Genomic DNA, 18,597 nt, shown 5'->3' on the forward strand with positions numbered 1-18,597 from the left:
AGCTCCTGAGAGCCTCGGAAAGACAGCTCATAGAGAGTAGCGTCTTCCATTAACATATGCCAATCATGCGAAATTTCTTTTTATTCCTTTTTTGTGTGTTGTTCAAAAAGCATATTCTTGTTTCTTGTCCTCATTCCACGGACTTTTATTTTGCTGCCATACAGTTTTTCTTCTTTTATTTGCCTCACATTCCTGAACTATTGAACTTTTAAAATTTCTTTTAAGTTTTTCTATTTTTACATCTTAAGGCTACATATTGCCTAAATGACATTTTTGTTTATTTATGTAGGTTGACTACATCAAAGGAAAACTGTGGTATAATGAAAGATGTTTTGCTAACAGAGAACATTTTGAAGGTAAATTTTAGTTAAAGAACTATTAATAAGCTTTTGTCAACATAGCTAGCATATATAGATTAGATAAAATGAAATAAAATAAAAACAGAATTAAATATAAAGATAGGTTTGTTTTGTATAAGTTAATGGCCTAAAACTGCGGGGAAAATTAGTTTAAATCTGATACAATAGGCATGCCCTGTTGTAAGTGCAAGAAGATTGTATTGTAAATGATACAATTAAATTGTATCATTTAATTAGTGATACGTTTAAAAATATAGATGCTACTTATAATTTCTGTACCTTTATATTTTATAGTTGATTATGTTACTATCACCTTTGAGAGAAACAGGACCCTAAGTGAGGTATGGTATTAAATACTTTAAAAAGTAAGAAATTTTATTGTTCATGATTTCACAGGTTGTTATTAATCTAAAAAATGGCAATTCTATAGACTCAAAAGCTTAACAATCACTCTTTGCTCCCAGTGGTGCCTGTACTTAGATTTAATGGTAATTACCTAATTATGTTAAATCTAGACCCACACAGTGGTTCTAGAAAAACAATTCGTGCCAGAAAGGGATGCATATCCCCCAGAAGAGAAGCACAGGCATTAAAGATATATCACTATTATTTGTGGCCAGTCATGACAACACAATTAGTGTTGTTCATTAGTTTATTTGCCTACAAGAACTAATTAGGACTTTTATAGTTCAAGAATGGCATTAACTTTTCCTTTCTCTTTTTGTAGGCAAGCTCTTGTTTTTATAGTAAAGAACCATTTCTTGAATGGTTACCTTGCTTACCCCCCATTTCAAAAGGAATGAAAACTATTCTTTCAACTGTGGTAACATTTCTTGTTGACCAAGAACAAAGTTCTGGAGTCTACCTCTTCCATAACCAGGTAGGCCTTATAGCCCAGAGGTGATTGCTCTTGACACCACAGTAGTGAAAATTTACCTTTGCAAAACTTATTTCCAAGTTCTTTTTATCTTTGACAATAGAAGGTGATAAAATTGGCTACAGTGAAATTATTTATGGTTAACAATATAGTTTGATACTTTATAGATGTCTTGCCTCTTATTGTCATTCAGTTTGATGAAAATGGAAAATACAGCGCTGTTTGTGTAGTAATGCTTCTTTGCTTATTCTTCAGGAGAATGTAAGCTGAGTTTGGTCTATATAAATTTAAGTGTCTGTAAAATGGTTAGTTTAAATGAACAAAAAGTGGAACTAGCCCTACACTCATGATTTTAGGGGAGAAAAAAAATAATTCTCCTCTACCCTCTTATGTTCAATTTTTGGGGCCCTGCAAATTAAACTGACAAAAGACAGATTAACAGGAGAAAAGAAAACAATTTATTTATGCATGCAGTGCACATACGTGTGGGTGAAAGTCAGTGATGAATAATTCAAAAGGTAGTTAAAATTTGGAGGTTATATGCCATCTTAATAGTTTAAGGGGTTGAGCGAGAAAGGTACTTAAGGGAAAACAAATGAAAAGATAATGGTTTACAGGAGAACAAACAGGAGATAAGGAAGTTTGTGATGTTTGTTTGTACAGGTATGCGTGGTCTTTCCGGCTCCTTCAGGGCCATAAAACTCCCCTGGGAAGGGATTTGGGGTAGGTTTTGTTCACATTCTGCCTTCTGGGAGTCGATCTGCTCTGAAGAGGAATTAATGGCAGCCTTTTATCCCAGAAGTTGCTGCTTTTAGTCAGATAATGGAAGGATTTTGTCTGCATCTCTTGAATCTCAAATATCTTCAGCTTAAAATAATCTTTATACCAAAGTGGCATGCCTTGGGGGTGCATATTCTGATCCCCTTCAAAATCATGATCTGACAGAATTGGAGTGTGGCCTAGGCATCCACACTTTTAAAAAGTAGTTTGACATTATAGTTATGTGCATGGGCCTTGGAGTCTGTTGAGTTCAGTAATGATTCTACAATAAATCCCCCCATGACATTTATTATTTAATAATAATAATTAAATTATTATTAATTAAATTATTATTATTAAATAATAAATGGGAAAATTATTTAATCGCCTTTACTTCATGTTCAACATCTATAAAATGGACATATATGGTGGGGGGACGCAGAGTAAAGAGATACCAGTAGTTGCTAATCCTTCCAATTCTATGCTGTGTTAATGGTTTTGTGCCTATCTTAATCCAAATCCAAGTAACAGGAAACTCTAAAAATTGTAACATAGACTAGTACTATTGGTGGAAAAATTCTTATGATTTGCTTCTGCTTTGTTTATCTATTTCTAGAAAAAAACCACTGTCTCTGTGAGGATCCTAAAAAACAACAAACCGAGATTAATACAAAAATTTCCACTTTTCTTATTTCCTTCATCATTTTCTTCTCCTGTTGGAATGATATTCCACCCACGAAGCCATTTTCTGTATGCTTATGGTAATCAGGTGTGTATGAAACTTCACACTGTAGTATAGATGTAAATCATTCACTTGCTCTATGCTGAGTGATTATACATCAAGTAAAGAACAGAGTCACTCTGATGGTCAGGGAGGTGGAAAGCCTGATGAAGAGAGAATGAGAGGAGAGGAATTAGTGACAGTGAATACAAACAAATCTTTTGCAAAGTTTTGCTGAAAAGTGGAGCACGGAATTGTAGCAGTGTTTGAAGAAAGAAAGGTCAAAAGAAGAGTTTTTTTTTTTTTTAATTAATTAATTATTTATTTATTTATTTATGGCTGTGTTGGGTCTTCGTTTCTGTGCGAGGACTTTCTCTAGTTGCGGCGAGCGGGGGCCACTCTTCATCGCGGTGCGCGGGCCTCTCACTATCGCGGCCTCTCTGGTTGCGGAGCACAGGCTCCAGACACGCAGGCTCAGTAGTTGTGGCTCACGGGCCGAGTTGTTCCGCGGCATGTGGGATCTTCCCAGACCAGGGCTCGAACCCATGTCCCCTGCATTGGCAGGCAGATTCTCAACCACTGCGCCACCAGGGAAGCCCCAAGAAGAGTTTTTTTAAAGATAGGAGGAATTACGTTGTGTGCTTATGGGACTTATTTGGTAGAGAGGAAAAGCTGACGATGCAGGAAAGAGAGAAAAGAAATTGCTGGGGTGACATTTCTAAAGAGGTGAGAGGAGATGAGGTCTATGAACTAGTGGAGAGATTGGCCTTAGGAGCACAGACAGTTGTTCTATAGTAACGGGAGGAAGGAAGGATTTTCAGGTTCAAAAGCTGGTAGGCAGGTGGGTAGCTATGGTAATGGAAGGTGTGGGAATTTATCTTCTATTTTCTCAACAAAAATCAAAGTTATTGTTTACTAGTGAGGATGGAGGAGAAATGTTGAGGGGTTGAGGAAGGAGAGAACAGAGTAAAATAGTTGCCTAGGAAGATGGGAGAATGAATTGACTAAGGTAATCCAATATGATTGCTTGAGCTTTGTGCTCAAGAATTCAACATGTGACCAGTTCAGCATTATCAAATGTTCTTTTCCACATTCAACTGTGGAAAAGGCAGGGGTTTGTATTAACCACAATACAACAGTTTCTTGGAGTTCTACCAAGAAATTATTAAGAAGTGAAAAAGTATACAGAGGGGAATGCAATAAGACAAAGAAAAAAAATTAAGAAATCAAAGGCATGAATATTAAAAAGTAGCGAACAAAATCTATTTACTTGCAGAAGATCTGATTGTCTATATAGAAAATCTAAAAGATACATACAAATTACTAAAACAAGATGGGAGTTAAAGTTAAACTAGGCAGGAGGTAAAGTCAATCTCATTTCTGCACACGATCAACAATAAATTTGAAAACATAATTTTTAAGACACTATTTACAATAGAAGAAACAAAGCAAAACAAAACAGAAATATACAAACAAAAACTATAAAGTACCTAAGAATAAATCTAAGATTTCTAAGACCTATATGTAGAAAATTATAAACTTCACTGAAGGACATTTAAAACTTTATAAAGAAATGAACATAAACATGCTTGTGGACAAGAAAACTTGACTATTAATATCAATTCTTCCTTAAATTAATCTGTAGATCTAATACAACTCTAATCAAGATCCCAAGATTTGTTGTGGAGTTTAAGTTGACTCTAAAATATATATGGTATATGTCAATTATACCTCAATTAAAAAATTTTTTAAGTAAAGCAAAAAGAAAAAAAATAATTATACATGGAAAAACAAAAGACCAAGAGTAACCAAGACACTTCTGAAGAAGAATAAGGGGGAGGGACTTGTATTACCAGATATTAACACTATTTTAAAAGTTGTAACAATTTTGGTAATGCAGTTTTGGCCCAGGAATAGACAAATTGACCAACGGGATAAAATAGCCCACAAGTAGACCCATGCAAATCTAGAATATTGATAGAGGCCAAAGTGACATCACAGGGGGAAATAAGAGACTGCTCAAAATGGGATGGGAAGTTTGGTTATACATATGGAAACTGTTGAAATATATCCCCACATTGCAACATACATCAAGCTCAAGTCCTGACAGATTACTAATTTAAATATCAAAACTTTTAGAGGGAAAATAATGAATATCTTTCTGAACTCAGTGTGGGAAAGCATTTTAAAACAAGACTAAAAAAACAATAACCATAAAAGAAAAAGAGAACTTCACCTTCATTAAAAAGAAGAATTCTGGCTCAGCAAGATGGCAGACTAAGAAGCTTCAGGCCATTGCTCTTCCACAGAGGCACTGAGTTAGCAACAATATACAGATCAGAGTACCTTTACAAGAACTTTAGAGACCAGTTGAGAAGCTACAGCACTCAGACCAACATAAAACCAAAAAAGGATTCTAACAAAGGGGTGGGAAAATTTTCAGTGTGTGCCCATCTGTCCTGCCCCCATTCAATTTAGCATGGCACAACCAGGAAGAAACCTCCCACACCAGGGATCCTCCCTTGGAATAGAGACAGAAGAGTGGGCCTTGTGTCCAACATTCTGGCTTGTCTGGGGGCTGCTCAAGGGACTGGTTTCTGTCTTGCCTAACTCAGAACACTGATGCGACATGCAGCATTGTTTGGAAACTGCTGAAAAGGGGGAGTAATATTGACAAGATGGCAGGCTAGGAAGTTTCAGACCCTCACTTTCCCCCAGAACCACAAAGATAGCAATATACAAACCAGCATACCTTTGCAAGAACTCTACAGGCCTGTTGAGAAGCTACAGCACCCAAACCAAGCTAAAACCAAGAAGGGATTCCAGCAAAAGGGATAGAAAAACTTGCAACATTTTGCACATACATCCATGCCTCTCCTCCTATTTGACTTAGTGCAGCACAACTTGAAGGAAACTTCCCACACCAAGGATCCTCCCTCAGGACAGAAACAAAAGAGCTAACAGTGCATCCAATGTTCTGGCAAGACCAGGGGCTGCCTGACAGACTGGAATCTGTCTCACTTGACTGAAAGCACTGATGGAACTGGCAGCCTTGTTTGGAAACTGCTGAAAACAGATATGATCACTGCAGCACATTAGAATTGCAGTTCTGCAGGCAGATGCCAGTGGCAGCAAGAGCTTATGTGCTTCTGAGAAGAAGCAGGGATAAGCAGTTTAGGGAATTTGAGACAACTAAAAGCACAGAACAAGCCAGAGAAGGCACATCCTCAGAAAAGATTTCAGAGGTCCTAGAATCTCTAACTGGGCAGATTGGTAGAGGTCTGCATAAAGCCAGTCCATAAAAACTGGAAATGTGGTTGCTTTATCTGATGCCCAAGTCTCAAAACAACAACAGCAACATCAGAAGGCATACAAAGAAACAGGCATACATGATCCAATCAAAGGAACAAAATAAAACTCCAGAAAATGACCCTAAAGAAATGCAGATCTATGAGATGCCTGACAAAGAATTGAAAACCGCTGTCATAAAGGTGCTCAATGAGTCAGACAAGAACACAGATAACTAAGAGAAATCAGGAAAATAATGCATGGACAAAATGAGAATATCAAAAAGAGATAGAAATCATTTTAAAAGGTCAAACAGAAATTCCAGAACTGAAAAATACAATAACTGAACTGAAAAACTCACTAGACAAGTTTAACAGCAGACAAGATCAAGCAGAAGAAAGAATCAGCAAATTGAAGAGAGGTTATTTGAAATCATCAAGTCAGAGGAGCAAAAAGAAAAAAGAATGAAGAAAAGTGAAGAGAACCTCAGGAATTTACAGATACTATCAAATGGACCTACATATGCACTATGGGAGTCCCAGAAGGTGAAGAGAGAGAGAGAAAGGGACACAGAGCTTATTTAAAGAAATAATGGTCAAACACTTCTCAAATTTGAGGGGGAAAATGGACATACACATTAAAGAAATTCCAATCAGAATAAGTCCAAAGAGACCAACACTGAGACACATTATAATCAAACTGTCAAAAGTCAAAGACAGAATCTTGTAAGCAGCAAGAGAAAAGTGGCTTTGTCACATACAAGGGAACTTTCATAAAATTATCAGTGGATTTCTCAGCAGAAGCAGTGCAAGCCAGAAGGGAGTGGGATGATATATTCAAAGTGCTGAAAGGGAAAAAAAAACCCAAAAAACTGTCAATCAAGAATACTGTATTTGGTAAACTGTCATTCAAAAATGAAGGGGAAATTAAGATTTTTCCCAGATAAACTAAAGCTGAAGGAGTTCATTACAACTATACCTGCTCTGCAAAAAAAATGCTAAAGAGAGTCCTGCAAGACAAAACTAAAGGATGCTAGATAGCAACATGAAGTCACATGAAAATAAAAAGTTTTGCAATAATATAAAAACATGGACAAATACAGTAACTTGTATTAATGTTATTTTGGTGCATAAGTTCACTTTTAATTCTTGTATAGGATTTACATGAGAAAAATATTTTTAAAACTATAAATATGTTAACAAGTATATAATATAAAAGCGTGTAATTTATGACATCAATAACATAAAGTGTGGGGGCGGAGCTGTATAGGAGGTGATTTTGTATACAGTTGAAGTTAAGTTGTTATCAGATTAAAAATAGAATGTAATATTTTATGTAATTGCAGTGGTAACTACAAAGAAAAATATATATGTGGAATATATACACAAGAACACAAGAAGGAAATCAAAGCATGTCACTACAAAAAAAAAACAAAAAACACAAAGGAAGACAGTAAGAGAGGAAAGGAGGGACAAAAAGCTACAAGACATATGAAACAATAAATAAAATGGTAATAGTAAATCCTTCCCTGTCAGTAATTATTTTACATTTAAATAGACTAAATATCCCAATCAAAAGACATAAATTAGCTGAATGGATTTAAAAAAAAAAACAGGATGCAATTATATTCTGTCTACAAGAGACTCACTTTAGATCTGAGGACATGGGCTGAAAACGAAAAGATTGAAAAAATATTTCATGCAAATGGTATCCAAAAGATCAGGGATGGCTATACTATTTTGTAATCATACAAAATAGACTTTAAGTCAGAAATCATTACAAGAAACAAAGACATTATATAAGAATAAAAGGTCAATTCACCAAGAAGATATAACCATTATAAATATTTATGCATGAAACATCAGAGCAAACTTTGAAATATAAATATGAAGCAAACTTTGAAAGAATGAAGGGAGAAATCGATAGCAACATAATCATAAGAGACTTCATACTCCACTTTCAATAATGGATAGAACAACCAGACAGAAGATAAATAAGGAAACAGAAGACTTGAACAACACTGTAGACCAATTGCACCTAACCGATGTGATCAGAATACTGCACCCAGCACCTGCAGAATAAATTCTTCTCAAATACACACAGAACATTCTCTAGGATAGATCATATGTGAGGCCACAAAACAAGTCTCAACACATTTAAAAAGATTGAAATTATACAAAGTATATTTTCCAATCACAGTGGAATGAAACTAGAAGTCAATAGAAGGAAAACTGGAAAATCCACAAGTATGTGGAAATTAACACATTCTTAAACAACCAGTGAGTCAAAGAGGTAGTCATAAGGGAAATCAGAAAATACCTTGAGAAAGTTAAAATGAAAACACGACATATTGCAGCACTATTTACATAGCTGAGACATATTGCAGCACTATTACAATAGCTGAAACTATTTACAATAGCTGGAAGCAACCTAAATTTCCATCAACAGGTAAATGAATGAATAAAGAAGATGTGGTGTATATATACACAATAGAATACTACTCAGCCATAAAAAATAATGAAATAATGCCATTTGCAGTAACATGGATGAACCTAGAGATTATCATACTAGATGAAGTAAGCCAGACAGAGAAAGATAAATATCATATAATATCGCTTACATGTGGAATCTGAAAAAAAAAAAAAGGATACAAGTGAACTTATTTCAAAAACAGAAAGAGACTCACAGACATAGAAAACAAACTTATGGTTACCAAAGGGTAAAAGGGGGTGAGGAGAGGGATAAATTAAGAGGTTGGGATTAACACATATACACTACTATATATAAAACAGATAAACAGGACTTACTGTCTAGCACATGGAACTAGACCCAGTGTTTTGTAATAACCTATAAGGAAAGAGAATCTGAAGAATATATATATGTATAACTGAATCGCTGTGCTGTACACCTGAAACTAACATGATATTGTAAATCAACTATACTTCAATGAAAAATAAAAAATAATCTGTGAAAAAAAAACTTACAGGATGCAGCAATAACAGTACTAACAGGGAAGTTTATAGCTATAAACACATATTAAAAAGAAAAATCTCAAATTAACAACCTAATTTTATGACTTAAGGAACTAGAAAAAGAAGACCCACCAAACCAAAGCTAGCAGATGGAAGGAAATAATAAAGACTAGAGAAGAGATAAATGTAATCAAGAATAGAAAAATAGGAAAAAAAGCAATGAAATTGAGCTGCTTTATTGACGAGCCTTAGCTAGATTAACTAAGAAAAAGAAGACAACTAAAATTGAAAGAGGGGACATTACAATTGATGCCACAGAAATAAGGAGGATATGAGAATATTATGAACAGTTGTATGCTAACAAGCTGGATAACCTAGAAGAAATGGGTAAATTCCTAGAAACATACAACCTCCTAATTCTTAAATTGTGAAGGCATAGGAAATCTGAACAGACCAATAACTAGTTAGGAGATTGAATCAGTAATCAAACCTCCCAACAAAGAAAAGCCCAAGACGGCATGGCTTCATTGGTGAGTTGTTCCAAATATTATATTTAAAGAAGAATTAACACCAATCCTCCTCAAACTCATACCAAAAAAAATGAAGAGGAAGGAACACTTCCAAGGTCATTCTATGATGCCACCATTATCCTGATACCAAAGCCAGACAAGGATACTACAAGAAAGGAAAACTAGAGACCAAATCCCTAGAAAACACTGATGCAAAAATTCTCAACCAAATACTAGGAAACTGAATTCAACAGCACATTAAAAGGATTATACATACCGTGACCATGTGGGATTTGTTCCTAGAACACAGAGATGGTTCAACATATGAAACTGATCAATGTAATAATACACCACATTAACAGAATGAAAGAAAAAAAAATCAGAGCATCATCTCAATTGATACAAAAGAGCATTTGACAAAATTCAGCATACTTTCAAGATAAAAACACTTAACAGGCTAGAAATAGAAGAAAACTACCTAAACATAATGAAAACCATATATGAGAAACCCACAGTGAGCATTATGCTTGATGGTGAAAGACTTAAAGCTTTTCCTCTAAGATCAGAAACAAGGCAAGGAAGCCCACTCTCACCACTTCTATTCAATATAGTACTGGAAGTTCTAACCAGAGCTATTAGACAAGAAAAAGAAATTTAAAAGTATCTGCATATAAAAGGAAGAAGTAAAATTATCTCTATGCACAGATGATATGATCTTGTATGTAGAAAACTCTGAAGATTCTACAAAACAAACAAAACAAAAACAAAAAAACCTGATTAGAACTAATAAAGGAATTCAGCACAGAAGTCTCATTTTAATATGGATAAACACTCTCCTCCATATCCAAATACATCCAGTATGTATCAAATCAGTTTATAGGAGGAGGCCCAGTTGGGAGATGATGGAATAACTTTGTTCTTTGGTACATTCACAATGCATACTGTTTAAAACTGAAGACTGCCACGTACACTTTTGCACAAACTCTAGGAAGGAAATAGACGGTTGACCAAGTAGGTAAGGAGTCTGTCTGTACGTCTGTGTGTGTGTGTGTGTGTGTGTGTGTGTGTGTGTGTGTGTGTGTGTGTGTGTGTGTGTGATGGATGTGGGAGCATGGTCATGGTTCATGACTTTTCTTATGTAGGAAGATTAGGTAACTGATGACTGTTACATGGCAGCTCTTTAGTGAGGTATTATCTTTTTATTCCCTTAGGTATGGCTTTCAATTGATGGCGGCAACACCTTTGAATTTATAGCTGACTTTGATGATGATATCATAAAGAATACTTATCATAGTTTTTATACTTCAGATATTACTTTTGTTTCCCGAAGTGGAAAGGTTTACTTGACAAAGGCAGGTGAGGAATTCACTTTTATTGGTATAAGCACTACCTGTGAGCCAGGGATTAGAAGATTTATTTTAAAATCTGCCATATTAATGAACTAATCCTAAAGTCACAGACCTATTAGGGGTGATGGATTTAAAAAAAATTTTTACTGTAATAAACATAACAAAATTTACCATCTTAACCATTTTTAAGTGTATAGTTCAGTGGTATTAAATACATGCAAATATTCTGCAAGCATCTCCAACATCCGTCTCCATAACTCTTTTCATCTTGAAACTCTATACCCTTTAAAAAATAAATCCCCACTCCTCTCTTCCCCACAGCCTCTCACAGCTACCATTCTACTTTCTGTCTCTATGATTTTGACTACTTTGCTACCTCATATAAGTGGAATCATACAGTGTTTGTCCTTTTGTGACTAGATTATTTCACTTAGCATAATGTCCTCAAGGGTCATCCATGTAATAACGTATGTCAGAGTTTTCTTCATCATTAAGGCTGAATAATATTCAGTTGTATGGTATATATGACATTTTGCTTGTCCATTCATACATCAGTGGACAATTGGGTTGCTTCCATGTTTTAGCTATTGTGAATAGTGTTGCTATGAACATGGCTATACAGATATATCTTTGAGACCTGCTTTTATTTCTTTTGGGTATATACTCAGAAGTGGGATCGCTGGATCATATGATAATTCTATTTTTAATTTTTTGAGGAACTGCAATACTGTTTTACACAGCACTGTACCATTTTACATTCTGACCCCCAGTGCAAAAGAGTTCCAGTTTCTCCACATCATTGCCAGCCCTTGTTATTTTCTGGTCTTTTGATAGTACTCATCCTAATGGATGTGAAGTGGTTTTTCATTATAGTTTTGATTGCATTTCCCTAATTATTAGTGATGTTGAGCATCTTTTTATGTCCTTATTGGCCATTTTTATATCTTCTTTGGAGAAATGTCTTTTCAAGTCCTTTACCTGTTTGTTAATCAGATTGCTTGTTTTTATTGTTGAGTTTTAGGAGTTTTCTATTTATTCTGCATGTTAATCCCTTGTCAGATATATGATTTGCAAATATTTTCTCCCATTCTGTGGGTTACCCTTAACTAATTCGGTTATTTCTTAAGTAGTTTTTTGATGCTATTGTAAATGGAATTGTTTTCCTAATTTTGTCTTCTAATTATTCATGTTAGTGTACAGAAATGCAACTGATTTTTGAGTGATGATTTTATATCCTGCTACGTTGCTGAATTCCATTATTAGTTCTAATAGGTCTTTTTTTTTTTTTTTTTTTGGTAGAAGCTTTAGGGATTTCTACATATAAGATCACATCATCTGTGAACAGAGATGATTTTACTACTTCCTTTTCAATTCTGATGCTTTTAACTTCTTTATCTTGCTTAATGGCTCTGGCTAGAACTTCCAGTACTATATTGAATAGAAGTGGTGAGAGTGGGCTTCCTTGCCTTGTTCCTGATCTTAGAGGAAAAGCTTTAAGTCTTTCACCCTTGAGTATAATGTTCACTGTGGGTTTCTCATATATGGTTTTCATTATGTTTAGGTAGTTTTCTTCTTTTTTTTATAATTTTTATTGGAGTATAGTTGCTTTACAATATTGTATTAGTTTACACTGTACAGCAAAGTGAATCAGCTATACATATACATATACCCCCTTTGTTTTTGGATTTCCTTCTCATTTAGGTCACCATAGAGCACTGAGTAGAGTTCCCTGTGCTATACAGTAGGTTCTCATTAGTTATCTATTTTATACATAGTATCAATAGTGTATATATCTCAATCCCAATCTCCCAATTCATCCCACTCACCCCCCCCACAGTTTTTTTCTATTTCTAGTCTGTTGAGTGTTTTATCATGAAAGTATGTTGAATTTTGTCAAATGCTCTTTTGTATCAGTTAAGATGATGTTGTGGGTTCTTTTCTTTCATTCTGTTAATGTGGTATATTACATTGATCACTTTTCATATGTTGTTTGCATTCAATGTTCCTTGCATTCCAGGAATAAACCCTACTTAGTCATGGTGAATAATCCTTTTAATGTGCTGCTGAATTCTGTGTGCTAGTATTTTGTTGAGGATTTTTGCATCATTACTCATCAAGGATATTGGTCTACAGTTTTCTTTTTTCTTTTTTGATAGTGTTTTTGTTTGGCTTTGGTATCAGGATAATACTGGCCTCATGAAATGAGTTGGGAAATGTTCCCTCCTTTTCAATTTTTTGGAAAAGTTTCAGAAGGATCAGTATTAGCTCTTCTTTAAATGTTTTATTGAATTCACCAGTGAAGCCATCAGGTCCAGGGAGAGATTTTTTATTACTAATTCAATCTCCTTACTAGTTTTAGGTCTATTCAGATTTTCTATTTCTTCATGATTTACTTAGTCTTGTAGGTTTTTTTTCCTAGGAATTTTTCCATTTTATTTAGCTTATCCAATTTGCTGGTGTACAGTTGTTTATAATACTCTCTTATAATCCTTTCTAGTTCTGTAGAAGTAGCAGTAATGTTCTCACTTTCACTTCTGATTTTAGTAATTTGAGTCGTCTTTCTTTTTTTCTCAGTTCATCTAGGTAAAGGTTTATTGACCTTTTCAAAGAATCAACTTTTTATTTTATTGATTTTCTTTCTTGTTTTTCAACTCTATTCCATTTATCTCTGCTCTAATCTTTATTATTTCCTTTTTTCCTTGCTAGCTTTTGGTTTACTTTGTTCTTCTTTTTCTAGTTCCTTAAGTTTTAAAGTTAAATTGTTGATTTGAGAAATTTCTTGGTTTTTGTTTTAACAATTTTAATTGAGGTATAATTGACATATAACGTTATATTAGTTTTAGGTATACAACATAATGATTTTATATTTGTAGACATTGCAAAATGATTTCCACAATAAGTCTAGTTAACATCCATCACCATACATAGTTACGAATTTTTTTTTCTTGTCATGAGAACTTTAAGATCTACTCTCTGAGCAACTTTCACATATGTAATACAGTATTATTAACTATAGTAACCATGCTGTACATTACAGGTATATGTAATTTTATTGTGCTTAGCTTTATTGCACTTTGCAGATATTGCTTTTTTTTTTTAATGAATTGAAGATTTGTAGCAACCATCCATTTTCAGATGATGGTTAGCATTTTTCAGTGATAAAGTATTTTTAAATTAAGGTATATACATTGTTTTAAAGGCATAATACTATTACACCCTTATTAGACTACAGTCTAGTGTAAACGTAACTTTTATATACACTGGGAAACCAAAAAATTCATGTGACTTGCTTTATTGCAATATTTGCTTTATTGTGTTGGCCTAGAAACAAACTTGCAGTATCTCCTAGGTATTCCTGTACATCTCCATGGCTTATTTATTTTATAGTTGGAAATTCATACTTTTTGGCTCCCTTCACTCATTTCTTCCTTATTTTTAATGTAAATATTTAGAGTAATAAATCTCCCCCTTAGCACCATTTTCACTTCATCCCATAAGTTTCGGTGTGTTGTATTTTCACTTTCATTTGTCTGTAGGTATTTTACAATTTCCCTTGTGATTTCTTCTTTGGTAGGTTGCTAGTTTAAATGAGTGTTGTTTAGTTTCCACAATTTTGTGAATTTTCCAGTTTTCTTTGTTATTAATTTTTAACTTCATCTCCTTGTGATCAGAGGAGATACTTTGTGTGATATTTATCTTTTTAAGTCTATTGAAACTTAATTTGTGGCATAACATATGGTCTGTCCTGGAAATTGTTCCATATGCCCTTGAGAAGTGTATGTACTGTTGTTGGGTGGAATGTTCTGTGTATGTCTATTATATCCAGTTGGTTTACTGTACTGTTTAAGTACTTGATGTCCTTACCTGTCTTCTGTCCGGTGTTCTATCCATAATTGTGAGTGGGGTATTGAAGCCTCCAACTACTGTTGTTTCAGCTGTTGATGTCACAAAATTACATCATTATACATTGTGTGCCTCCAAACATAAATTAGTAATTCTTTTAAATGCATCAGTCTCCTAAATTATGAGGAAAACGAGATTTGGAGTTACAAACCCAAGTTAACAGTAAGTAATACTAGCTTTCACATTAATCATTTTTTTCTTTAAATGTATTAGTCTCTTAAATCATATAGAAAACACAAGTACAGTTACAAACCATCATTCACTTTGCTTCAATGGTTTTTCTTTCTGTTCCTCAGACTCGCTAATTTTCATTGTCCTATTTTCAAATTAACTGATTCTTTCTTCTACCTTTCAAACCCTCTAGCAAATTTTTAATTTCAATTATTGTGCTTTTTCATCTGTAGAATTTCTTTTTGGTTCTTTTAGTTTTTCTATCTCTTTGTTGATATTTCCATTTTGTTCATATATTATTTTCTTGACTTTTTCCACATCTTCCTTTAGTTTTTTGAACATCTTTAAGATGGAACATTTCTGTTGATTTAATTTTTTCCTTTGAATGGGCTATATTTTCTGTTTCTTTGTATGCCTTGTGATTTTTTTGTTGAATACTGGACATTTGAATCTAATAATATAGTAGATATGGAAATCAGATTCTCCCCCTTCCCCAGGGTTTGCTTTTTTGTTGTTAATGTTTTTGTTTTTTTATTGTTGTGGGCTGTCTCTGTGCCAAGGATTAGCCTGAGATGTAAACTCAAGATCTTCTTAGGTCTTTCCTGAGCCTGTACCTTTCCCCAAGTGTATGTGGTCAGTTTCTAAATTTTCCTTGTGTATGCAGTTGCTTTTGAATGTCCTAGTCTTTCTCCCCAGCTTTATTGAGATATAATTGACATAATATTGTGTAAGTTTAAGATGTACAGTATAATGATTTGATATATGTATATATTGCAACACAATTATCACAATAAAGTTAGTTAACACATCAGTCATCTTACATAGTTATAATTTTTTTGTGTGATGAGAACTTTTTAGACTTACCCTCCTAGCAACTTTCAAATATATGTATAGTATTGTTAACTATGTCACTGTACTGTATGTTGTATCCTCAGAACTTATTCATCTTATAATTGGAAATTTGTCCCCTTCTACCACCTTTACCAATTACCCCCTCCCCATTCCCCTGCCACCACACCCCTGGCAACCACCATTCTGCTCTCAATTTCTATTAGTTTGACTTTTTTATAGATTCTACATATAAGTGAGGTCATACAGTATTTGTCTTTCTCTGACTTATTTCACTTAGCATAATGCCCTCTGTTTCATCCATTGTTGCAAATGGCAGGGTTTCCTTCTTTTTAATGGCCAAATAATATTCTATTGTGTATATATACCACATTTTCTTTATCCATTCATCTGTTGGTGAACACTTAGGTTGTTTTTCTGTCTTGATTATTCTGAATAATGCTGCAATGAAAATGGGGATGCAGACATCTCTTTGAGATAGTGATTTCATTTCCTTTGGATATATACCCAAAAGTTGAATCACTGGATCATATGGTAGTTTTATTTTTAATTTTTGTGGAGTCTTCACACTGTTTTCCACAGTGGCTGCACCAATTTACATTCCCACCAACAGTGTTCTCTTTTCAACACATCTTCACCAACACTTGTTACCTCTTGTCTTTTTGATAATACCTCAAATGTCCTAGTCTTTAATGTCTCGTTCCCAAAAGGGAAAAAAGAGACAAATGAAGGGGTAGATAAGGGGGAAGGGCCCAGACCTTTAAATTCCCTGGAAGTCATTTCAGCCAGTGGGGAGTGGACTTACAACACTGAAAGAGGTGCAACAAGAATGGCCACCCTCCTTTTTGTCTGCACCTCTGTGATAAGAAGCTGCAATCAGCAAACAGAGCATAGATCCCCAATATTTGGAGGACAAGGTGCTTTTTGCCCACACTGGCTCCTGCAAGCTGTGTGCAACTGCTCCAGGAACACATGCATAACTGCCTGCCCTGAGGCTAGAGGGTGGGTGGGTAGCTTCTACTGTGCTAAGGGCTGAAATTAACCGCAATTTACTACCCAAGTCTTCCTCGGGAAGTTGCAAGCCTTCAATAGACTCCAGAGTTCCCAAACAATTACATCAGATAGATTCTTCCAGTGCAATTGTTGTCCAAGTGGGGAGAGAGATTCCTAGTGCATCCCACTCTACCATCTTCCCAGAATCCTCTGGCAGGGGGTGGGGTGGTGATGATGGATTTTTAGGATCCACAAAAATAGGATCCTATGAACAACCCTAAAGCAGGGGGACTCTGAAACATCATGCTTTATTCTCATTTACAGTTTCAGTGATTTTTTTTTACTCTCCCCAAAGACAAATAATAATAGCCCCCACTCAGTGAGCTACTATAGTTGTACTCAGCATGTTACAAATATCATCTCATTTAATATTCACAACAACCAAGTTGAAATAGGTAATGTTAAATTACTTTTACAGTTTAAATTGATATGATTAAACTCACACAGCTTGGGCTTCCCTGGTGGTGCAGTGGTTAAGAATCTGCTTGCCGGGCTTCCCTGGTGGCGCAGTGGTTGAGAATCTGCCTGCCAATGCAGGGGACACGGGTTCGAGCCCTGGTCTGGGAAGATCCCACATGCCGCGGAGCAACTAGGCCCGTGAGCCAGAACTACTGAGCCTGCGCGTCTGGAGCCTGTGCTCCACAACAAGAGAGGCCGCGATAGTGAGAGGCCCGCGCACCGCGATGAAGAGTGGCCCCCACTTGCCACAACTAGAGAAAGCCCTCACACAGAAACGAAGATCCAACACAGCCATAAAATAAATAAATAAATAAAATTTAAAAAAAAAAGAATCTGCTTGCCAATGCAGGGGACATGGGTTCGAGCCCTGGTCCGGGAAGATGTCACAGAGCAACTAAGCTTGTGTGCCACAACTACTGAGCCTGTGCTGTAGAGCCCACGAGCCACAACTACTGAAGCCCATGTGCCTAGAGCCCGTGCTCTGCAATAGGAAACCACCGCAGTGAGAAACCCGTGCACTGCAATGAAGAGTAGCCCCCGCTCACCGCAACTAGAGAAAGCCCATGTGCAGCAATGAAGACCCAATGCAGCCATAAATAAATAAATAAATAAATTTATAAAAATAAAAAAAAATAAAGTCACACAGCTTGTAAGAGGTGGAGTTGGGTAAATGATATATGGCTTTCCATTTACTTGGTTTGGTAATTTTGTGATGGCATTGATCAAGCCTACATAGCTCCTCTCAGTTTGCACAGTTGAAAGGAAAAATTCATACTGATTGACCTTATTGACAGATGCCTCCCCCCTTCCAACACAGTTAAATTTTGTCAACCTGTCTTGGAGCCTAGAATGATAAAGGGACATGGCTTTCAATTTATTTCTTTATCTCTGTGATCTGCCTTTTCATGTTGTCATTCAGTTATTGAGGCTTTGAGATCTTGTCTTGTTGAATCTATTAATTCATTAAAGTCTTTTGATGCAAAACAGAGAGGAAATTTTACCTTATCTTGGGATATGTTTTGTCTGACTGGATTCTTTATATCTCTTATATGCTATCAGTGCCTTCCTATTCTGCCTTTTCCTGTCCCCTTCCCTCCCCTATTCTACCTTCTTCTTTACCCCTTTCCTCCCTCACATCTTCTCCTCCTTCTATTCCTCCTCCTCTTTTTCTCTGGTTCATCACTAAAGTGTGCAGCACTGGTAGATCTTCAATTTGCTCTGATGCAATGTGGGTAAATTATTCTTGAGACTGTTTGCTTCACCTCATCTAGATAGCACTTGATTCATTCTCTCAACTCAGTAAAGGACCTTGGAAGGTGGTGAACCTG

General features: G+C 35.4%; 1 protein-coding gene across 1 annotated transcript in view; it reads left to right on the forward strand.

Annotated features, from left to right (window-relative positions):
- CATSPERB (cation channel sperm associated auxiliary subunit beta) overlaps positions 1-18,597 on the forward strand; it is a 170,760-nt gene that overhangs the window by 75,204 nt on the left and 76,959 nt on the right. The window contains exons 11-15 of the mRNA XM_082451224.1: positions 290-356; positions 654-700; positions 1,087-1,239; positions 2,612-2,764; positions 10,697-10,841. Coding sequence (XP_082307350.1) covers positions 290-356; positions 654-700; positions 1,087-1,239; positions 2,612-2,764; positions 10,697-10,841 — 565 coding nt within the window. The remainder of the gene's footprint in view (positions 1-289; positions 357-653; positions 701-1,086; positions 1,240-2,611; positions 2,765-10,696; positions 10,842-18,597) is intronic.

This window comes from Balaenoptera physalus (assembly GCF_965194825.1).
Source record: "Balaenoptera physalus genome assembly, chromosome: 2".
Taxonomy (NCBI): Eukaryota; Metazoa; Chordata; class Mammalia; order Artiodactyla; family Balaenopteridae; genus Balaenoptera; species Balaenoptera physalus.